Source organism: Uloborus diversus, chromosome 2 (assembly GCF_026930045.1).
Source record: "Uloborus diversus isolate 005 chromosome 2, Udiv.v.3.1, whole genome shotgun sequence".
NCBI classification, from domain to species: Eukaryota; Metazoa; Arthropoda; class Arachnida; order Araneae; family Uloboridae; genus Uloborus; species Uloborus diversus.
The window spans coordinates 61703682-61729107 of record NC_072732.1 but is presented as its reverse complement, the minus strand read 5'-3'; the positions used below and the strand labels follow the sequence as shown (position 1 = coordinate 61729107).

Genomic DNA, 25426 nt, shown 5'->3' with positions numbered 1-25426 from the left:
AATTTGCACAACTCGCCATTTCCGCGGGGATGAATCTTTGCCATCTATTTTATTGTGCAACCTGTTCTTGATTTCATTTCAGCTGATCTGTGATATTTAATTGTTTATTTAGATGTGGGCTAACAAATGATGTTAGTTGTCCACATTTCTGTTAAATACAAGAATTTTTCGTAGCATTTTGCTCATGCTTATTCTTGGCTTAAAAAAAAGCTCAAAAATATTTGGTTAAAAATAAATTGTGTATATTTTAAATTTGAATTAATTGTAGCTTTCATACATGTAATAAAAAAAGGAATTTTTTTAACATATTTTGATAAAAAGAAAGAAAAAAATGCAGTGAGATTGTCAATATTATGTTTAAGTTATTATGTTCAAGTTCTTTAAGTGTTTTAATGCATACGTAACATCTGTAGTTGGCAAAGTTTAATTATTTGGATTTAAAAAAAAAAAAACCTTTTTTATTCAATTTTTATTTATTTAAGAAAAATGTAGATATTAATTACTTAACATGAATAAACATAACATATTTTTTTAATAGATGAAAGAGCAACTTAATAGCTAAACAGTGGTACTACTATTTCCTAGAATTATAATTTTCATACTTTTTAGAAGATAAATTCTTAAAACTAGTCAGTTTCCTATGTTTATCAGCGTAGAGTCACTCAAAAGTTTTGAAATGGTCTACAAAATTTTGAAGATTAAAATAATTTGTACAATTTTTTAAAAAAGGATCCCTAAAGTTTTAATTGAATTTTCTGCATTTCAATCTCTTATGAATGACCTTCTGTTTCTATGCTAAAATCAAGCACAAGCTTCGTTGAAATTTTTTTGTTGTGTTTGGAGTTCGTCATTTTGTAACCTGCAAATATATCAATTATTTTGATGGAAGTTTTTTTGGTCTGTACTACTTTCAGTCGACTTATTATAGTTATTTTATTTTCTTAAGTGTTTTTTTGGTTAGGAAATTGTTAATACTCGTACTCCTTCAAGTCTAAGAAGCAGTAAATGCATATCTTAATGTAAGTTTAGCATGTTTGTGCATTCAGTGTATTGTATGAAAACAAAAATTAATAATATTAGAGTTGTACATATTTTTTCTGAAATATATTTTTAAAAATGCATAATTAAACAAGAAACTAGGCCTTAAAAAATAAAATTAACTCCTGCTAAACTCCTTAAAAAATCTTTACTTTTAACTTTCATTGTTAAGTATGCACCCCAGTATTGTTTTAGTGATTTAAAAAGTATTCAGAAGCGAAATCTGCACCTCAGTGCACTTAGTTCGAATGCGTGATTCATCCTCTTACCAAAATTAAAAGAATCCTATTTCTGCCCCTGTATCAGGAAATGAAAAAAAAAAAAAAAATACTATTTTAGATTCTCAATATGGTACTTATATTACATTAAAATTTGAATTTTTTAAAAAATTAGCTTTTGTTTTATTTTATTTTATTTATGTACAATGCAATGTTAGAGCTATTAAATATATCTTGCTCTTAATATTTCATTTTCCTCCTGCATTTTACTGTAAAGATTTCAGTAAGATTATTATTCTGAAATGGTTGCACTTCCTCTTGTATTTAAATGTCTGAACTGGTCAGGAAAAAAAATATATAGATATGTATATGAGGCAGTGAGAAGCAATGGGATGCAAGTGGACATTTTCAGGTTTTGAGTAAAACGCGTTTAAAGATTAGCTCCAGGTAGGCTTTAATTTTTTTTTTCGAAATCATGCAGTATAGCAGCAATTACCAGTGCTACTAGTACCATCTCTTGCCCCAAGCAGAGGAGAGGTTCACCTACCATGTATACTGGTTATCTCCAAATTTTTAATTTTACCACTTACATCCCTTTGCACACTGCCCCTCATATGAAGACCATATTGATATTTATTCACAATTTTCATTACATTGTGAATTCATACTAGAGTGCAAAGTTGACATGATATGGTGCTTAAAACTCGAAGGTTTTTTCCCCTTCTTGCTATTGTTTATTTGCATTTAAGCTTATTGAATGAAACTTTAAGAAAAAATAAGTTGAATGATTGAAAATTGAAGTTGAAAATCCAGTTGAATGAATGATTTACTGAAGCGTACCCAGTCTTGACTTTTTCGTTCATTCATCGCAAAAATACCTTTTGCTTAAAAATTTGATACATTATGCGTCTCTTGTTAAGTTTATTTTCTGTTTTAATATTCTTTCTACAAATTGTGTTCTGATTTGTTTCAATTCCTGGTAACTGTGACTCAATAAAATAATTCTTTTCCAAAAGAAGTTGAAAATAAGTTAAAAGAAAAAATGATTCATTACGTTTTGTTTTCTGATATCAGGCCAACTAAATTTAAGAGGGTTTTAATCTAATAGTTGTATTTCCTTTTTTCAAAAATAGGGGGGGGGGGATTTATACATTTTCCAAATGTTGCATTTTAGATCTGTAGTATGTTGCAAATTATAATTATTTAATTATTTCTTTCTTTTGTTTTGCAGAAGGTATTGGAAGAATTAAGTTTGGGGTCTTTAAAACAACAAGCAAAACCTGTACATAAAAAATCTTACATGAAAGGTCAAGGTGATGCAGAGGATTATGATTATGAGTATTTTTATCCAGAAGAACCTGAGGAATTTCAAGCATCTGGCTATAACTATGATCATGCCTCTCGTATTGTTCATGATCCAACTGGAGCTACTGCACCTTTAAACTATGTCGTACCTACTGCTGCTCTTCCACCTGGACCACCACCTGCTTTGAATCACTACAATTACCAATATCCACCACATGCTGTCTTGCCTCCTCCCTCTGCTCCTACTGTTGCAGAGAGGTCATCATATTATCATTCTCATGGACAGGGTTTGCCTTTTAGTGAAGGACAACAACTCCCACAGTTTCATTTTCATGTTGCATCATCTGTTGTCAAACCACCGCCTCCTGTTATGAGTAATATTGCTAGTGTTCCTCCTCCAGTGTCTGCTGTGCCATTGCCCCCAGTGAGCTTACCTCCACCTCAAACTGTGATTCCCCCAGCTGGTGTTTCCTTGCCTGTTCATAGCCCCTGGACCAAAACAGTCAGTGCACCCCATGCTTTTCAAATTCCTTTGCCTACTGGTATTCCTTTTGCATCTGTTAGCAATGTAGTTTCAGCAGTTTCAACTCCATCAACTTTGGTAAAAACTACCACTGTGGCTACAGTAACAACAGACTCAAAACTTAAAAATTTATTGCAATCTCCACCATCAGTTTCTCTTCCTTTGGGAACAACACTGTCATCAACACCAACCAGCCATTTTGCAAATGGTAGCTCATCAATATTTTCCGGCTTAGTCAAAACCCCGGAAAATTCAAACCTTGAGCGATCACGATGTGATAGTGAAGTGACGGAGAGTCCCGATGTAGATGTTGAAAGAGAAGTTATGGGGGATTTCAAACCTTTAATCCCTTTGCCAGAAGAAATTGTTGTGGAAACTGGTGAAGAGAATGAAGTGGTAAGTTTAAATAGTAGATTCTTTTTTCTACTTGATGGTATTCTTAATTTTATATTTCATTAATTTCTGTATAGCACCATTTAATACAGACTCCTACATTTAGGTAGTTTTAAAAACAAAATATAACCAGAGGTGTTTTTCAAAGTATAGACATTGAAAAATTTAAAAAGAAGTAAGGATAGCGTAGAATTGTCAAACGTCATTCCTATGGGCACCATAATACTTTGATTTTGATTTCATATCAGCCAAGAGAACAGCATACATGTTTCTTTCAATTTTACGTTCTTCGTAGTGGTAACAATTTTGAAAACCTAATGAGTAATACTCATTATAATTGCTAAAATATTTTAATTTTTGTTAAAGTTTTCCTCAAAAGCCAATTACTGGACCAAAGAAAGATTTTACAAAATATTACAAATAATGTAGGGAATTATTGAAAAAAACCCAGCATAAATCAGGTTTTTTTTTTCAAATTATTAGATTTAAAAAAAAATAGAAAAATAAAAGTAAGCGTTGTAGCTTATGGGTTAATTTTTCCATTATAGCTAAAAACATGAAAAATTATCAATTTTGTTATGACATTCATCTAGTTCTCATGTACAAAAATTTGTCCTGTTGTTTTATTTTGTTTCTCTTTTTAGTTTAGTGAGATTGTTAGTTTTAAGGCTGCTATTGTTAGTTATGAATTTTAACAATGTTAGAAATGTATGAAACAAATTCTTTGACCTTGCACCATTAACTGTATACTTGTTCTCAAAATATATAAAGCAGGGGTTCTCAAACTGAGTGCTGGAAGAATTGCTGTGGGGTGCCACAAAATCTCTGGATTTTGTGGCAATTCTCTCCAGGGCTTGGAAGACTCATTAGAGAAACATGTTACCTATGCAGCAACAACATTGACTTTACTGGAGAAAGAAACTATAAGTTTTGTTCCCCAAATGTTTGATACGTGAGCACTTTGTAAAATTTAGGAAATCCAGTCAAGACTAATTTTTCTGTCATTCGTTATAACATGTCATGATCAATGGTGGTTCATTTTCTAACAAGATGGGACACTCCTTCCTTTATCTGACATCCCAAATTTTCTCAATAACAAGCTTCATAATCGTTGGATTTGACAATTTTCTGATGACGACAATCACCTTTTTCTAGGACCACCATGTTATCAAGACCCAACTCCAATCGATATTTTTGTGATGTTATATCAAAGATCATGCATTTGTGCCCCATATGCCACGTGATTTGCAAGGTTTATGCCAAAAGATCACTGACCGCATTTTCTTACATTGATCGTGACATGTTACATCGAGTGAAACAAGAATTAGACTTCAGACTTGATATCTGCCACAATAGGAAAGTCCATACATCTGACATTTTGGAATCAAAACTTGTACAATTTCATTCTCCAGTAATGTCAGTGTTGTTACTGCATTGGTAATATATTTGTCTCAATAAGGTTTCAAAAACCTGGAGGGATATTTGTTGTATACTGTCCGCCCCTCTTAATCGGGTAACGGATAAACGAATATCCCGCTTATATGAATAAAACCTCCTGGAACCGAATAATTCCCCAAAGATGCAATGTTCAAGTTCCTTGCTTAATCGAATACTTTGCCTGGATAATCGAATAATATTGACCAGCTTTCGCAAATACAGGGTCCGCAGACCTCCTATTTTTTCCTATTTTCCTATTTTTTTCGAATTTTCAAAATCTTTCCTGTTTTTTCCTATTTATTCCTATGTTTTTCAATGCATAATCTTGCTTCCGTCTTTTTACCCATACTACTATATCTTTGTGCACCTTATCCACAGACACTGGCGGATCCAGGCGATCCTGTTGGGTGGGGCGATTGAGTAATGCATCAAGGGGGAGAAGAGACTAATGAAAATAATATTTAGAAAAAAATTTAAGAACTGAAGCATGTTTTTTTTATTTCATATTTTTTGGAATCATGTGTATCGTTAAAAGAGTTTGAATGAAAGTTACACGTGTTTCTAGTACCACACACACAAGAATGAAAAATTGGAAAAAAAAAAGGAGTTTCTATACTAGTATTGACGACTCGTGAAGTTTTTCCAGTAGCTATTCAGGTCCTTAATTGTACTTTTTTCCTTATAAAAGAAAGGTTGCAGTATTAAAATGGCATCTCTTTTTACCAGTTTTCGTACCAAACATAATGAAATACTAAAATTGCTTTTGTAAGTAAAATTTGAAGATAGTTATGTATTTGTTTGTTGTTCAGCTGTTTAATATTCCCTCATAAGTAGGAGTACATGAAATACACCGCCAGCTCAGTCATTTCCAGCCGAGGACTGCAGTTTCGTGCTTATTAGCACTCATCAGCCCGGCATAGGAAAGTGACTGAACTGGGGATGGAAAACCTCTTAATTAAGCCAAGAGTGCCAAACAAACTGGTAGCTAATACAATATTAGCGCAGACCAGACGAGTGACCGAAACAATGGTTCGGTTCAACTCGAATATTGAAAGGCAAGGCATGGTATATTCAGTACTGCCCAATAGCCCGGGCTAAAGCAGAAATACATGAAATACACCGCCAGCTCATTCATTTCCAGCCGAGGACTGCAGTTTCGTGCTTATTAGCACTCATCAGCCCGGCATAGGAAAGTGACTGAGCTGGAGATGGAAAACCTCTGAATTAAGCCAAGAGTGCCAAACAAACTGGTAGCTAATACAGAATTAGCGCAGACCAGACGAGTGACCGAAACAATGGTTCGGTTCAACTCGAATATTGAAAGGCAAGGCATGGTATATTCTATTGGGCGGTAATTTACTGAATATAAGTAGGAGTGTTTGCAGGCTCTCCCCCGAAAATGTTTGTTAGAAACGCCATTTTTAAACTATTTGGTGGTTAATAAGAGGAAAGGAAGTTTGGTGGTCCATTTTCATAATTTTTTTCAAATTTAAGGGTATATTTTCGAAAACACAATTGCTTACTATCTTTGTATTCTTGAAGGGAAAGGATGAGATTCGGGAATTCTCCCCAATCGTTTTGTGATGTTACAGTTTCAAAAAAGCAATTTTATATATCTTTAGTAATGCTAAAAACCAGGGGGTTTGGGGGTTTCCCCCTGGAAATTTTTTTGGAATTGAAGTCCTAAAAACGCAATTGTAGGCCATCTTTGACGTAGCAGAAGACATGGGGTTCAGAACTTTTTTCCAGAAACTTTTCAATGTAAGAGTTCCAAAACTGCTGTTTTAGACGATCTTTGAAGGATGTTGAAAGATGAGGAAAGAAGGACATGAAATCTCTCTCCGACAAATTTTCGAAATTGAAGTCTCAAAAACACATTTGTATGCCATCTTTTATGACATAAGAGGAAGGAATGGCGTTTGGAACTCCCATCAGAAATTGTTCAAAATTGGAGAATTGAAATGCAATGGTTAACTATCATTCGTAGTGCCAAGGGAAGGGATGCAGTCAGGAGTTATCATCCCTCAATTTTTCAATATGAAACTTTAAAAACGTATTGTTAGTGGGTCTTCATTGACGTTAGGGGAAGGACTCGAGATCGAGGGCTCTCCCTCAGAATTTTTTAGGAATTGAAGGCCCTCATTAACGACATTTTCGAAAAAGTTTTCGATTCTGACCATATTTTCGAAATTGAAGCTCCAATAATTCAAAAGTTTTGACCATCTTCGATGACATTGGAGTGAGGGGTTGAAGAATTCTCCCCTGGAAAATTTTCGGAATTAGTCATAAAACTACTGTTGTGGACGATTTTTGTGATGTATTAGGGTGAAGGGGGAGTGTGGTGATCTTCTCCCGGAATTTTTTTGATAAGCAAAACAATTTCCTGGTATTTTTTATCTTGAATAAAATTTCTAATTGTTTTCATTAATTGTAATATGTTTAATAAACATGGAACAGCTTTGTAGCTCTTTTTTCATAGTTAAATTTGTAATTATGATATATATATATATATATATATATATATATATATATATATATATATATAAAATTAAGCAAACAGAATTACAAATATTAAACAAATTATAAATAACAAAAGATGATAAAAAGGAAAAATGCAAACAGCTATTAAGTAGGAATAGATAAAGAGTGAATCCAGAGCTCATCAGCCGTGGAGGATTCATTAATTATGGTCAAAAGGAACTTGTTTTCCTAATTAGTCGAGGCGAAACCCCCTGCTTTTAGTTTTAGGTTTGAGCTCTAGTTTATTGTTTTTAGCTTAGCAAGTGGTGCGTTTGCCCATTGTTACTCTATATTACATGTACTGGAGCTTAAACATTCTCTTCTAGTTTTTAGTTAAAATTTTGGTCTTTTGACCATAATTAATGAATCCTCCACGGCTGATGAGCTCTGGATTCACTCTTTATCTATTCCTACTTAATAGCTGTCTGCATTTTTCCTTTTTATCATCATTTGTTATTTATAATTTGTTTAATATTTGTAATTCTGTTTGCTTAATTTTATATTTACTTGGCTTTTTAGTTTTGCTGCGTTGCGCATCTATGGGCTCTTGGTGTGGTCTTTTCAATATTTTTCACTTTTATTATTATTATTATTATTATATATATATATATATATATATATATATATATATATATATATATATATATATATATATATATATATATATATAAAATTAAGCAAACAGAATTTCAAATATTAAACAAATTATAAATAATTAATGATGATAAAAAGGAAAAATGCAGACAGCTATTAAGTAGGAAAAGATAAAGAGTGAATCCAGAGCTCATCAGCCGTGGAGGATTCATTAATTATGGTCAAAAGACCAAAATTTTAACTATGAACTAAAAGAGAATGTTGAAGCTCCAGTACATGCAATATAGAGTAACAATGGGCAAAAGCACCACTTGCTAAACTAAAACCAATAAACTAGAGCTCAAACCTAAAACTAAAAGCAGGGGGTTTCGCCTTGACTAATTAGGAAAACAAGTTCCGATAATTAGCCATCCACGGGACAGTACCTGCCTATAACAAAATTGTCTTACCTTGAAATCCATGTAAACAAAGCCGATTCCATTGTTCAACCTGATAAAATTCCATTCCAGTTGTCAACATAACAATAAAAGAAAGATAAAAACATATCCAGAGGACCAATCCAGAGCAGGCGCGGATCCACGGGAGGGGAACTGGGGGAAAGTTCCCCCTTCAAAATCCCAAGTGTACCAAAAAATTTTCAAAAGAGAGTACGGGAAAAAAATTCCGTTTTTCAAAACTTGAACTATAAGAAAGGCACCAGAAAAAGTAAGGAGAGAATTTCAAAAGCGGATCTAAAAAGAGGAACTGCTGGAATGTCCCCCCCCCCACACACACACTTTAGAATGTGAACTAAGGCACCAGGAAAAGCAATTAGGCAACAACAGAAACGGATCCATGGAGGGAACTGGGGGAACCTTCTCCTCCCCTCAAAACCCCCATATATACCTAAAAATTTTCACAATAGAGTGTAGAAAAAATCTTCTGTTTTATAGAACTTAAACTCGAGGAAAAGCTCCAGAAAATTCGATCAAACAATAGCAGAGGCGGATCCCTGGAAGGGAACTGGGGGAACGTTCCCCTTCCTCTAAATTCTCATGTGTACTTAAAAATTTTCACAACATATTACAGCGAAGTTCTCCAGTTATATAGAACTTTAGCTTGAAGAAAGGCGCAAGAAAAAGATAGGAGAGAATTGCAAAAGCGGATCTAAAGAGGAGAACTGGGGAATGTTCCCCTCTTCCCTGCATAAAAATAAATAAATAAATAAAGACAAACCTGTTTAAACTGTTTTTTGCATTTATTTGGTGAAGGATTGATCATTATATTTAAAGCTACTGCAATTCAGTGGTGCTATTAGAGGTGGAGGCTGGCGGGGGGGGGGGGGGGACACAGGGCGACAGGATCCGTGATCCCCCAGAAGGCCGAGTAGAATGTTTTTGTAAAACATTTCCTATAATTAAAGAGAAAAATAGAACGTACCTTGGAAACAGTCGCCTTTTTTAGTCGGTCTAAAAATAGGAAAGTCTTCATAATGTCGGAAGTCCGTTTCCTCTGCCAATACCTTTAAAGCGCGTCTCAAATCTTGTTTTCAGGACTTCAATTTTGAAAATTTTAAAGGGGAGAACTACCTAACACCTCGCATTCTAATAACATCGAGAATCGTTTAAAATTGCTTTTTTGGAGCTTCAATTTTGAAAAATTGCCAAACCCCTGACGTTACCAAATATGGTCTACAGTCATTTTTTTAAGATGTCGATGACGAAAAATTTCTGGACAAGGGTCCGAATGCTCCTGTAGAAAATCTGAACATTAAAAAATTAAGGTTTTGAAAAATTTAATGGGGAAAGCGTTTAAATCCTTTATCACCGAATATCGCTCAAAAACTTCGTTTTCTAGGACTTCAATTTCGAAACATTTTTTGGGAAAAGCCCCAGAACCGTACTGCTCGAAGTATTGTCGAAGTTAGTCTGTAACTGCGTTTTTGGAAATTCAATTTCAGAAAATTTAGCGGAGGGATTTTCGATTTAAATCTATTTTACAAAAAAACGGAGGCAGCCCCCCCCCCCCAAAAAAAAATCCCATTTCTGACCCTACCGTCAATAAATATCGCCTATAATTGCGTTTTTAAAACTTTAATTTCCGCAGGCGGCCCCGAAACCTTTCTTTTTCGTAACATCACCAGAGGCCGTCTAAAACTGCGTCCTTAAGACTAAAATTTCAACATTTTTTTTCAACAACTGCCCTATCAGATGGTGAAAATTTTAAAAGTGCACCCTCCATAAAACTTTTGTGGTTGAACCACTGGTGCAAATATTATTTCCTTTAAGCACATACAAATAGAAAAATGAACAAACTTTTTAAACTAATTATTTAAGAATTGTACTTTTAGAATTTGTAATGAATACATTTTTTTCAAAAGAGGCATTAAGAAGCAGTAGATATGTTGTAAAACTCAATATTTATGGTTATTTTTTAATGAGTAATTTCATATAACTCCCCCACCCCCATAAACATACTTGCTAGAAAAGTTCCCCTCCCAAATCCATAGTCTGGATCCGCCCCTGATCCAAAGACATACCAAGTCGCCTGTTTCCCACGTGTAAAAATTCATCCACCCCGGTGATTCATAAAAAATGGTTTGTCACGGTTGTATCATACATTTACACAGTTAAACAGTTTCAAGAGAAGCGAAATGCTCATCGAAGGCTATACTTAAGCAAATGTTTTCAAATAGAGTTTTAGGGAAGCTATTATTAAAAAGTAAGTTTTTGAGTACTGAAATTTCTTGCTTAAATGCAGAAATGGTATTGCAAATTCTTTTTACTCTGATAGCTTGCGAAACAATGATGCCAATAAAAACCTTTTTACTTAAGCAGGAGGAAAAATCCTGTAAGCTGTTAACTGTGAAATTAAATTCACGTGTTTTATCATAGATTGTAGTGGAACAATTTGAGTCAATTTGTATGTTGATATCCAGGAAATTAAAGCTATTTTGATTAGAACTAGTCTTTTTGAGCGTTAATGAACTATGATAAATAGTTTTGCTAAGTTCAAAAAAATTAGGAAAATTTATACACAAAAAGTCATCGATGTATCTGCAACAAAGCGGTGAAGAGGAAGGATTGTCAAATATTTTCTCTCATAATATAAAAGAAAAAGGTTGGCCAATGTAGAGCTAAAATTAGCTCCCATTGCAATGCCATTAATTTGTAGAAAACATGAATTACCATTTTTGAAAAAATTATTGAAAATACAAAATTTAAAAAGACCAAGAAAAATCAATTCATTAAAATCAAGGGAATCCTTAACCGAATTAAAAAGTTCTGACACAGAGGAAAAAGTTCAATGAGTGGGATATTGGTGAAGAGGTTTTCAAAATCAAAAGTTTCTAAGTTATTTATATCAAGCATATTAAGTAAATTGATCACTTCAACACTATTATTAACAATCCAAAACCAATTCATTTGTTGAAGTTTAAGTTGTTCTAGAACAACTGAAGTCATGGATTAATAAAGGATGGATAAAGTCATGGACTTTATTTGAAGTCATGGAAAAATGTCCTGGGCAAAGAGGAAGTTAACAGTAGCTATAAGAACATTAGAAATATTGAGTGGTTTTACAATATTGCATCATAAAAGCTATTAAAACTGGAAAACTGAACAATCCCCAAAAGAAATCTAAATTTTGAAATCTCATTGCATCCACTTCTGTAGGAGCCGCTCACCTTTTTTGCAATGTGATTTTTCTGCTTGGACATCACTCATTTCAAATTTACCATTATTTTCAACACTTCTTGTGAGCAACACTGCAAATAAGTGAACGAGTGCATTTAAATCAGAAGATTTACTTGCTACTGAATATTTTTTTTCTTACAAATATCTGGTTTAGAAACATGAATTTACTAAAGAATGGTTTTACTTTTAAGAACCAAAATACTGTGAAGTTATGTGTATGGTTAAATGCACTGTTGAAAGTAAAAAGCAACTTATGAAGCATATTTATTGAAACTTAGTAATGACTCATTCAACCTTTGTCTCATTCATTATAATTCTGCCTTTTTATAAAAAGATTATTCTCTGCATTTTTACTTCACTTAAATTTATATGATGAAGACAAAAAATAATAGTTTTTCAGGTGTACACTGATATTTTTTCATTCACAAGTAAGTGCTTTTATGAGGTAATGGCATTAACGTAGAATGCTTGCTGATGCTCATTTCCAAAAATTGGCAAGTTTGAAATTAAATAGTACTATTCTATTCATGTAACAAGGTCATGAAAATTTTCATGAAGTCATGAAAAAGTCTTGGATTTTTTTTCATCCAAATAGAGTATGAACCCTGATACTATAATTAGGATGTTCTTCTGAAATCTAAACCCAGTAAATAATGTTGAATATTTTTCTTTAGTATCTAATTTAAAGTGTATGCTTTAAAAATGCTTATGACTCATAGATCTTCCTTTCTTTCTTTTTCTTTTTTTTTTTTTTTTTTTGAGAGGTTGGTTATGTTTTGGTAGCCTTGCACACATAAATGCATAAGGATGTCAAGAAATAATTAAGTTAGCCTTCATTTAGATGCAATTAAAAGGAAATTTATGTCAAAGTTTGAGTGCTTAATTTTCCGTAAAGACAACAGTTCCTTGTCTTTATACTACAAAGTAAAAGATGCTCCTCCTTATGTTGTCTGAATAGTGTAAATTTTAAATCTGCCAGAATTTTTTGGATAATCAGAGTTTTCAGTAATTCGAGGTGACATAAGCCCCAATTGCCTTGGATTTTCGAGACTCCAACGTAGTTTATTTTCAAGATATGTGTCTTATTGCTTTTTAAAGTTCTTGGAACTAAACATTTTAATAGAAGTATGCAAAATATCTACAACTTTTTTTTTCTCCCTCTCCTAAATAAACTAGTGACGTATTATGGTCATTAAGAAGTTTTACTACTGAATTTGAGACAATTTTTTTTCTATCTGATATAATTTCTTCTCACCCATGTTGTTGTATATTTTACTATTCATTTCATGATGTACACAGTTTTAGGAAAAACTCCCCGATATTTAAGAATAAAGAGAATGTGCCTGTTCAGACACATAAAAGTGCCCTTTTTCATGAATTTACTTTGCCCCTTTTTGGAAAAAAATTTGAGCATTACATAAAATGCCTATCAGATTGAAAGCATTAATAATTTTAATGTCATAAATGAAAAGATCTTTCCTGACTTATTTTTGAATAAAGCGTTTTTAAGTAATGATTGGAAAGGAAATGGATTGGTAAGGAATTTTTTTTTTTTTTTTTTTAATTGTTTAAGGTTTTGTTAAGGTGAAAGTGTGTTATTTTCTGTCAATTTTTTTGTGAAAATCCACCTTTTTAATAGTAATTTTTCCTTATGTATTAAAAGGTTATGTTTGAAGACAGAGCAAAATTGTACAGATTTGTTGATCAAGAATGGAAAGAACGTGGTGTGGGAACTGTAAAAATATTACACCACGAAGGAAGTGGAAGAGTTCGGCTGCTAATGAGAAGAGATCAAGTTTGTACCTTTTTTTTTCAACAATTGAATGTTGCACATGAAACAATGTACTGTAAAAGCACTTATTTACCCAAGGCACTAATTTTTGCAAACCCATAGTATTCATAAAAATTTAAGCCTCATGATTTTTTTCTCTCCAATTTTAGGCTCTATTCGCAATAAACTTTACAGCTTAGAAAATCACTATCTTCATATTCACCAAAATAAGAGCTTTTACATTATTTGATCAATTTCCCCTCATCCTCTCCTGTTTTAGAAATTTTAAAATCACTTTTATTGCAAAATAGTGATAACTAAATCATAAAATAATTATCTCTAAGTACATTTATTTTTCATTTTATCTAGGTTCTTAAAGTGTGTGCGAATCATTACATTACTGCTGATATGGAAATTAATTCTCTGAAAAATTCTGATAAAGCATGGACTTGGCTTGCACAAGATTTTGCAGATGAAGAACTTAAACCGGAACATTTTTGTATTCGTTTCAAAACTTCTGAATTGGCTGCTACTTTCAAATTTGCGTTTGAAAAAGCTGTTAATTTAGCAAAAGAAGTTGAAAATCAGAAAACACCTAAAACATCAACTGTCACTAATGTAGTTACTTCTTCTAATTCTCATATTGGATTTGGATCAAAGTTCTTGCCCAAGGCTGGTTCATGGACATGCCCAACATGTTATGTCAGTAACAATGCTGATAAGTTACTATGTGCTGCTTGTGAAACAAAGAAACCTGGCTCTGAGATCATTCCTGTTTCTTCTTCTGCAGCTGTCTCAACCATAAGTACTGTATCAAATAGTTGGGAAACAACACCCAGTAAAACTGAATTTTCTTTTGGTGGTGTACAACTGTCTTGTGATAATAGTCAAACTGTTACAAAACCAATTGCTGTTTCAACAAATGCTTCAATGAGCATTTTGGGAGGTTTTACTTTTACTACTCACACTCCCAAAGTGTTAGTTCCGGAAGTAGATGATTCAAATCCAAAAGACAGAGAAATATTAGTAGTTTCAACTAAATCTAAAAATGGACCTGAAGTTACTAAAATAAATGCTTCTAAATCTAGTCCTTTTACAGGATTTACTTTCAAATCTCCTGTCATCACAACTACAGCCACATCAAGTCAGTTTACACCTTTCTCATTTACCTCACTTTCAACAGTCACTACTCCAAGTCAAATAAATACTACACCAACTACATCAGTCAGTGAAATTTCTAAAATGCAGAACCTGGTGCAAAATATAGTCCCAGAAACTGGGTTTGATAGCAAATCCACTGTACAAACTTCTAGTATCTTAAAAAAGCCATCAGAATCTAAAAATGCTGCAACAGGGTCTCCTTTGACAGTTCAGCTGACTTCAGAAGGACGAAGAGTTTCTTTTGATGGTGCAGTAGAAACTGCTCCAGAAGATTTTATTCCAACAGCTGAATTTAAACCTGTTGTTCCTTTACCAGCTTTAGTTGATGTTAAAACAGGCGAAGAAGAAGATGAAAAATTATTTTCTGAAAGAGCGAAATTGTATCGTTTTGATAGTGAAACTAAAGAATGGAAAGAGCGAGGAATAGGAGAGATTAAAATACTTTATTTGAAGGATAATAAAAAATACAGAATTTTAATGCGCAGGGAGCAAGTTTTAAAGATTTGTGCTAATCATTATATCTTACCTGATATTAAATTGACACCTTTATCAAACAGTGATAGGTCTTGGACTTGGTTTGCTCAAGATTTTTCTGATGGAGATTTGAAAAAAGAGAAATTTGCTGCTAAATTCAAAAGTGCAGACATAGCTACAGAGTTTTATAATGTGTTTACAAGGTGTCAATCTGAGCTTCAAACTGCTACAGAAAACAAACAGGAAATGCAATCGGATCTGTGTAAAGGAAATAAAGCTGCATTTGATGATTTATTTAAACCTGTTCAGAATTCTTGGGAGTGTTCCAAATGTTGTAAATCTAATATGAATTTGTCCTCTTGTGTATATTGTAAAACCCCTAAGCCAATTTCCAGTTCTATGGAAGCAAAACAAATAACTGAACAACAACAGTCACTATCTGAAATGTTTAAGCCTGAGATTGGCTCTTGGGAGTGCAAAGCTTGCTATGTGAGAAACAAATCTTCTAATAAAAAATGTGAATGTTGTGAATTACCAAGAGTTGAGCCAACAGTATCACAAACAGGTCTAAAAGCAAGCTTTTCCACAACTCAAACACAGCAAGAGCAGAAACCATTATCTGAACTCTTTAAGCCTGAAACAGGTTCTTGGGAATGTAAAATGTGTTATGTCAGAAATAAATCATCTGATGAAAAATGTTTATCTTGTGAATTTCCAAAACCTGCTTCTGCAACAACCAAAGTGAATGATTCTGCTAATACTTTCCAGGGATCAGGTGCGGATAAAACATTTCAACCCAATGTGTCAACAACTACAACCTCCTCATCTTCTGTTTCAAACTCTGCATTTGCTTTTCAGATGCCAAAAACAAACAGTCAGTTTGTTTTTGGTATGAAACCTACTGCTCCATCTTCAACATTTTCTTTTGGTCTTTCTACGGTATCTAGTAAAGAAGATCAGACTTTTGGATTTAAACCTACTCTTACAACTAGTAATGCACCTACTATATTTGGTGGAGTAGCACCAAAAACTGATAGTCAATCAAAAACTTCTATTCCACTTCCAGTAGTGACAGCAGCCCCAACTTATGTGTTTGGAAATTCAAACTCTGTGCAATCTTCCCCATTTAGTTTTGGCTCTGAAACCCAGCAATCGGATTCTGGACCGGTGGAGTTTCGTTTTGGTAGTCCTCAAAAGTATGAATTCAATTTTAGTGGGGTTAGACCTCGTAGCCCAGTAAAGACACCCAAATCGCCCAGATCACCAGCTACTCCTTCTGATATTGATGAAGATGAAACAGAATTGTCTGATGCAGATATCTATTTCCAACCTGCCATTCCTTTGCCACCTAAGGTAATAGAAAATTCCTTAACTTTTTTTCAAGTGTGACTTTTGTTCTCTTTCAAAGACGCAAAGAATTTTTTTCAAGTACCCTTAAAAACCGTATCTTCTAACCTTGGACTAAAATGTTTAATTTTTTTTTTTTTTCTAATTCATATTGACATTTTACAGCATTTCTCTAGCGTAAAGAAGTATGATAAAATCATAACACAAGGTAGAAATAGTCCTACATCCCCTACATTTTTTTAAAATCATTAAGATTGTCCTGTATTTCCTATATTTTTGCAACTCTCCTATATTTTCTGTGTTCCCATAGTTAGTTGGCAAATATTTTTAGAAAATGACCATTGAAAAAACTTAGATCACTTGATTCAAACTTTCTTTCAAGGTTTGACTAAGGATAATCCAAAACTGCCTAAAAAGACCTCTACTTGTACAATAAAAAAAAATCTCTGCTGACACCACTCTGTTTAAATTTTATTGTAGAGTAATTTTGACTGTATTTAAAAAAATTTTCAGATGGCTTCAGTAATCCATATTTTATGACGAGCTCTCCAAACTATGGTAAAACTTATGAAATACTTTGTCAATGAATTGGCACAAAATGTGGGGAAGATTAGCTGATATTAATATTTAAAAAGAAATAGTCCATTTGAAGTATTTAAATGTAAATAACTTTTTTTTTGCAGACTTAACTCTTTTTTTATTCAAAATTCGAATTTCTTACAAGTATTAAAGAGTTTTACATTGTTATTACACTATATTTGCAGCGAAGTTTTCTGCTGAGAAGTAGGCTTTCCAGAAATTAAAAAAAAAATTGCATCCTCTTTTTAGGAAAGAACCTTCCAAAACTACATTACCTAGTTTATTACTGCTTGTTGTTATATCATAGCCTCAAAGCAACACTAAGACATCTAATCCCAGAAATAACACTAAAATATCCTATTGATGCTTTGGGGCGACGATATGCTCTTCAGTTCAAACTTTGTCTTCAATTTAGGAGTTGAACTGTATCATAGCTGGCGACTTTTGCTGGTGTGCTAAATTTTCTTTAGCTACCAGTTTATTAGTAATTTAAGCTTCAATGAGATGATAATTGACCAATTCAAGCATGCCTCCAGCTCGGTAAATTACTTCAGATTTTTGAGACTATCGTATTTAGATGTCAAAATCCAACTCCAGTAGTAAAGTGGCATAGTGAAATCCGTCTCTCAAACCCTTTTCTAACCTCGTAAAAAAGAAGCTAAGATGCTCAAAGTGGCTGCCGAGCATTGAACTATTTACATAGGCAAAAAGCTGAATTTGTATGCTCAATAGGGTGGATCGAAAAAAATTGTTTTTGAAATTTCAAATCGGCCAGGGTGAGAAAAGTTGTCCACAAGGACTAAACAATTACATGTGAAGTTCGTCAGATAATATCTTCATGGTCGCAAAGCGGTCAAAAATCGCAAAATAACCCTGAAAATGCATTTTTTCTTTACAAAAACAATTTTTAATAATTTTCCATATCGGTCAGGGTGAAAAAAGGTACCCAATGGGGTGAAATACTATGTTGTAAAATAACACCACAGTTCGATGAAATCTTCATGCACCACTTGGCAGTTGAAATTCACGTATTGAACAAAAAAAGCTATAATTTTTGAAACTTTTTAAATCGACCATTTTCAGAAAAGTTACCAATAAATACGTTCTTTAAACTAGCAGCAAATATAACTACCTAGCATTTTACCTTTATTTTTTTGTAGACATATGTAAAATTTTGATGCAAGACAAGTCACATTCGAAAATATACACATAAGCGTTATAACATGTTATAATTAGATTCAAGTACAGGTAGGAACCCAAAAAATTACATTTTTTTGCATTATTTCAGTAAAAAATATTTTATAAATGAACTACTGTAGTACAGTAAAATAAAATTTTAAAAAAGGAAGAGAGAGAGATCTACAGACTGAAGCAGAATTCTTTGGGTAAATTACGGAACTCTGAGTTCATATTGAAAGTATTCATACTTTCTCGTGACTGAATTGTGGCTAAAATGAAGCCATGTCGTTATTCCTCTCTGCAGACTTTACTTGCTGATTCTGTTACTATTTTAACATATCGCTCTTGCTTGAGTATGACATGAAAAGTTAGGAATGGAAATATTAAGCCTGCATTCCTGCTCCGATAGTGCATTTAAAATTTCAGAATCTGCTTTGTTTTTCATAATAGGTGGCTCATATTTTTCAATTTCTTGCAAGTTGTCAAGGTTTGTGTAGTCATTGCATCAAAGTTGAGGGCCAGAATAACAAATTTCCTCACAGACAGTAACGATTCTGTTAGTTTTCTTTTGCTTCCATTATTCTTCTTGGGGCCAGCTGCCGTACGTGGTATCTTTCATCTCAAATCATTGAGAGTGAAATATTTTAATGTTGTGCAAAGTAACTATTCCTTCTTATGACAGGATCTATAACCTTTTCAAATTCTCTGTTAAGTATCTCAATCGATTAATAGAATTCCAAAGCTCACTTGTAGTTAGAAAGTTATACAACACCTCAGTTTACGTCAAAGTGATCATGTTCTGTTTACTAAAATTTGAGAATCTTAGACTTAGAGATTACTTGCCGAATAATTTTCAAGGTAATGAGCCAAATGTTCGATATTCTGACATACTCGCACTTGTAAAACGTTAACGCCTGGCATGAAATGGTGTAATGGGACGTTACTCAGACAATTTCAAAAGCATACATGATTTTCAACCCCAGCAGAAATCCACTAGTAAACTTCGAACTATACCCTAGACCTGTTGCATATGGATCATTTGAACTGTGCTTGGGGCTCTTAAGTATTTTAATAAAATGTTAAAAAATATCTGCAAGAGTGCCATTTGCCAATGTTTCAAGTAAAATCTTCCATCTTAATTCATTCTTCATATTTCAAAGTACATACATCATTTTCGTTGCAAAAACAATTTGGTTCTCAAATGCTTTTGTTCATACACTTTATGCCAAGATCTCCACATACGTTTAGCTGTTTCTTCATGCTTGATGTAAATTAATTTGTTCATGTTCTAAATATAGTTACTAGTATTTTAAGCAGTTTACTTTTTGATCTATTATTCCAAAAGGAAAAGTGGGGAATTTTAGTTTATACTGTAGCTTTAGAACTACAGACAGGAATAGGAACATCAATATTAAGACTGTATTTAATCTTTGTTTTTGAAGATTTTGGTCCATCAAAGCTTTTTGCTTTTGTTCTAATGTTGGATGGTTTATTCACTTTTTATTTTAATGTTATTTTAACTGAGCAAAAAAGATTGTTTTTTAATATCACTTTGTTGTGGCTTAATATATCTTGAATGAAAACGCGATTGGTAAATAGCGAATCACGTGATTAATTGCTTTCTGTGGCGGGTAAGAATTATTTTAAATGTATGAAGCAACTTTTTTACTCAAAGAGTGGTTGATCTCAAAAGTTAAGATTTTTTTTTTCATTCATAATAAAAAGACTATTTTAGGACTTGATTTGCAGATTTCGACTGCCAAGTGGTGCATGAATATTTCATCGGACTGTGATGTTATTTTACATCATAGTATTTCTCCCCATTCAGTCAGTACCTTTTTTCACCCTGACCGATTTTTGAAAAGTTATTAAAAATCAATGTTTTCGTAAAAAAGAAAAAAGGAATTTTTAGGCTCAATTTGCGATCTTTGACCGACTTGCGGCACATGAAGATATTATCTGACCAACTTGAAATTTCACATGTAATTGTTTAGTCCTTGTAGACAACTTTTCTCACCCTGACCGATTTAAAATTCCGAAAATGATTCTTCTCGATTCACCCTAATGCTCAATGTGCAATACAATATTACTTAATAAATATTGGTAATCTTGATGGTTGCATTCAGACATTTTGGTCATTTTGCCTGAATTCCCTGTGAAACACCTTGTATTCAATTTATGAAAATCAATGACTTTCAAATTATGCAGTACAGAAAAACATTTATATGTATTTTTTTATTGTAGGCATATACACCGGGTGACAGTGGCGGTGATTCAAGGGGGCAAGGGGGGCCACTGCCACCACACTTTTTTTTATCATCTAAGATTGCCTCAACGTTAAGACTTCAATTTCAAAACATTCTGTATGAAATTACCCGAGTATTGACGTCACAAAACTTCAATTTTAAAAATTTTCTGGGAGAAAATTCCCGAGCACACTCCCTTCTGTTAAATTCAAAGATAACTTAAATTTGTGTTATAAAGACTCTTGTTTGAGGAAAAATATTCAGGAAGAGAATTTCCCTAGATAGCATGAAACTGCATTTTTTAAGGCTCCTATTAGGGGGAAAAAAATCAAGAGATCTTTTTCTGAAGTCCTCAAAAGAAGTTCAAGACTGAGTTCTTGGGATTTCATCAGTTCAAAAAAAAAAAAAAAAAATACTGGAAGAAACTCCGAACCCTTTCGTTCCTCCTTAAGTGAATAAAAGAGAAGTTTGAAATAACGTTTTAAAAGACGTTTAAAAAATGTTTTAAACTTTGCAAAATTTCTGTGACAGAACCCCAAACCCCTTTCTCTAAATTTGCTAACGATGGCTTTAATTTGCATCTTTAAGTTATCATTTAAAGATTTTTTTTCGCAAAGAGCCTTCCTCACTTTTACATTACCAAAGATAGTCCAAAGTTCTTCGCTGTTCTAATTATTACTCTTAATTAGATTTTATTTAAAAAAAATAATAACAGAATGGGGACAACCCTGGAAACTCCTCTCCATTCCCGAAACGTTGACAAAACTCTACTAAAACGGCGTTTTTAAAACTTCAATTCTAAAACATTTACGCGAGAAAACATAAGAAGCCTCCCCCCCCCTCAAGTCTCCCAAAATAGCCTAAAATAGTCTTCAACTTCCTAAAAAAAATTTGCCCCCGCATTTATAAGCCCCACTCGCCACCTCAGCCGGGTGATAATGTTCTATGTAAATTGTTTCCCCCCTCCCAGTGTACCGTTTTTACCTCTTGTGTAAAAGATAACAAGAGAATACATGATCTTTTAGAGACGTTTAATGCGATCAATATTTACAGCTATATTACAAATTACAGATTATTTAATGTTACAAAGATATTTTTGAACTACGCGAGCCAAAATCCGTGGCTCCACAGCTCTTTGCTCTACAAGTGTCTCCCTCTTTGACCTATTTATTTTCTCTTATATACGGGGATTCGTTTGGCGGGGAATGCACCCCTGTTTACAATAGTCAGACGATGTTGACAAAATGGGTAAAGACATTTTCCTTCTGCTGTCTGAGGTTTCAACTGCGTTGACAGGTGGTTGAAAAATGTTCCCTATATTGTCACAGACATCATATCACACCAAACGGAGAAAGTTTATGTGCACAACAAATGTCCAGCTCCGGATAAAATTCAGCTATTCTGAAGATCTAATTTCGAATATTTCTCAGAAAAGGGGAGCAAAAGCCGTATTTACGTGTGGTCTTATACTTATCCAGCTCCCATTCTGGTGACAGATAAAAAACACCAGCGTAACATGTTTTTCTCACGATGAGTGTGGTCTGGGAAAGAATTTCTAGATCGACCCCACACACTGAATCGAAATAGCAAACAACTGGAGGAATCGCATCAGTATACCAGTGTTATGAATGAAATAAATGCCATATGGAATATTAAAGTGAATCAAAATCCTTTAATGAACTAAAATATAATTCATTTTTATAAAGTATTAAATGCATCATTTTTATATAATTTGAGAAATCAGTATGAAAAATATAAATATAATTTTTGGTTTGATTTGCAAGCAGGGTTCAAAAATATCAAATATCCGATATTTTGATATATATCGGATATTTTGATATATACATCCGATATTTTCAATCAGCCCAAATTCAAGTCTTCAAAATAGTAAATGCTTCTTCAAAACACTCTTGATTTTCTTATATTTTTATTACAATATGTAGACTTAAAAATTAAGGTTTCTTTTATTATTTATATCTAACATTTTTCATTTGACATTTTAATCAATTTTAATGGAATTAATTTAGCATTAGCTGTTTTACTAATTTTTCTTCTGTTAGCTAGTTTTACACAGTTATAATATGATTGAGAAATAAAAAATATGTATTAGTTGGTGCACAGTCATAGGACATTTTGTTTTTTCAGACTAACGTTTAATATAAAATTAAGCACTTTTAATCGGGATTAAAATTGTTATGTTACTTTTAATTTTATGAATATAAAATAAAAAAGGAATACTATATTGTTATCTTAATGATATATTAATACATCTTAAAAATATAGTACATAACTTTTTGGTTATTTAAAAAAATAAATGAACAATATTACTATGTTCAGTAAATTACCGCCCATTAGCCAGGGCTAAAGCAGAAATACGTTAAATACACCGCCAGCTCAATCATTTGTGCTAATAAGCACGAAACTGCAGTCCTCGGCAGGAAATGACTGAGCTGGCGGTGTATTTCAAATATTACTATGGTTAATATAATTTTTATATTGAAAATACCGTGGTTGAAAAAATAAATATCAAAATATCATGATATTTTCAAAATAAATATTGGATATATATCGGTGAACCCTGTTTATAAGTGCTACTTATCTGTTTTATCATCGAAAATTTAAAATATTTTTCATAAATACTTCTAGGTGGATGTAAAAACTGGTGAAGAAGATGAAAAAGTATTGTTCTGCCAACGAGCCAAATTGTTCCGATTTTCTGCGAAAGAGTGGAAAGAGAGAGGAATTGGCGATTTAAAAATTCTTTTTGACCACTTGAATAATAAAGTGCGTCTATTGATGCGTCGAGACCAGGTACATATAAATCATTTTACTGCAATATTAAGTTTTTAAACATACAGTGCAGAACAAATTAAAAATCTAATCTTGATTTTTAGGTACTTAAAGTGTGTTTAAACCATTATTTAACCAAAGATTTGGAATTTGAATGGCGTGGAGAAAAGTCACTGACATGGGCTGCAACAGATTTTTCTGAAAGTGAACCATCCCCTGAACTCTTTGCTGCAAGATTTAAGACCACTGAAATAGCTGAGCTTTTCAAGCAAAACATTGATGCTGCATTAGGTTTGATTTCCGAGAAAGGGCAACTATCTAAGGAGGCTGTAAACAGGATTGCTTCAAGTTTTTCTTTTAAGGATGATTCTCCAGTCAAGGCAGAATCAGAATTCAACTCTGGAATGCTTTCTGCACGCTTTAATAGTTCTGCATCTGAAAACCAAGGTCTTGCTAATGCTTCGGCTGCTTCAGGTCCAGTGTTTTCATTTTCAAAAGACAAATCTCCCTCAAGATCATTCTTCAGTACTAATTTTGAAACAAACAATGAGCAGACAATTTTTAGTGGCTCTGGCTTTCAATTTGGTAAGTATTACAGCAGCTTCAATAGCTGTAATATTAATAAACATAAGTATTAATTGTGAATAATCATGTTTTAAAATTTGATTCAAAAGTTAGATTTAACAAACAAAAGTACCAAATGTAAAGAATACTCTGATATTTTACTGCTTAATAGTACCCATTATATGTATTCAATGATTCTGTGATAAAAGGGATTTGTTCTAGTTGGGTTCGTCATAGTCAATTTAATGAGGATCAAGTTCCCTCAAAATTATTCACCCCACTGCAAGTAACAGTTATTTCTGGTAAATAATTCCAGCTGCATACAACCCTACCAAACTGAGGTTCAACTTTTTCGAAACTTCAAGATTAGCCTTGATTATTGTTTTCAGCTTTTCACACAGCAACCTCTGGTTCTATCTTCAGTACAAAAAGTAGCCCATGAACATCTGCCATTTTTAACCCCCGACACAAAGGAAGAGGTTTATAAGTTTGATGTGTCTGTGTGTATGTGTATCTGTCTGTGGCACTCCAGCGCCTAAACAGATGGACCGATTTTGAAAAAAAAAAATTGTTCGAAAGGAGAGTTGATCGGGAGTGTTCTTAGCTAGGTTGTGTCTTTGGACGGCATTAATTAACGAAGACATTAAAAACCTCTAAAAGGTTTTTTGCAATTTTTGCAGTGAAAACATGTATAAAAAAATTTAAAATTTAATACAAAAAAAAAAAGAGAATTATTTTCAGCGTCTGATAGAATGTGTTTGGAACTTCCATGTTGCAAAGAATTCGAATTATAACGTTTTTTTAAAACTGATTTTAATAACGCCTAAGCCTTTATTCACACAATTGATTTCCGAATTCATTGTTGGCCGATAAGGAAATTAAACACAATGATTTAAAATTTTTATCTGTTGCCAGTTTCAACTTGTTACCAAATACAATACTTGACATTGACTTTTAATAATATAAGGCTTTTAAAAGGATTTTAAATTTTCCGTTTTGATTCTACAGTTGCAACTCAGTCGGGGGGGGGGGGGTAAAATTTTTAATATTTTATGAAATTTGTCGTAAAAGAAAATATTGAAGAAAATAGTTTTTCAGAAAACACATTTAAAGATTTTTCTTACTTTAAATATGATTGTTTTAGACAATTTTTGAGGTTAAAATTCTCAATGTTACTAGCTTATGAATTCCTTGACTATACTTGTCAATAGGTATACTTTTCTTAAAGCTTTTCTTTTTACCTGGTTTTTGGGGAGTCTTTGGGGTTTTTAAGTTCAACTTTCGGTTCTTACAATATAACTTCCGCTGTACCTAATTGACTTTAAGTTTGTTTCTAATTCTCGTAAAATCAAAATTTAAACATTTTTGGAATCCCAAAAGTATGTTCTTTTCAAACATAAATCAAAATTTAAAAAAAAAAATTTTTTTTTTTGGAAAAAAAAGGTCATTTTAGGGCAGGCAAACAAACTCCTTAAGCCTTTTAAGTTGGAATAGTGATCTAAACCTGAAAGTTCACTTACTAATCTAGTACCCGCTTTTGGACCCTTTCCAATATGGTAATTGTTCTTAGAGTTGACTTACTTAAGAATTCAGATTAACAATTTCCATTTTCA

General features: G+C 32.9%; 1 protein-coding gene across 1 annotated transcript in view; it reads left to right on the top strand.

Annotated features, from left to right (window-relative positions):
- LOC129235186 (E3 SUMO-protein ligase RanBP2-like) overlaps nucleotides 1-25426 on the top strand; it is a 115297-nt gene that overhangs the window by 54486 nt on the left and 35385 nt on the right. The window contains exons 21-25 of the mRNA XM_054868881.1: nucleotides 2488-3480; nucleotides 13366-13497; nucleotides 13843-16461; nucleotides 23106-23270; nucleotides 23354-23834. Coding sequence (XP_054724856.1) covers nucleotides 2488-3480; nucleotides 13366-13497; nucleotides 13843-16461; nucleotides 23106-23270; nucleotides 23354-23834 — 4390 coding nt within the window. The remainder of the gene's footprint in view (nucleotides 1-2487; nucleotides 3481-13365; nucleotides 13498-13842; nucleotides 16462-23105; nucleotides 23271-23353; nucleotides 23835-25426) is intronic.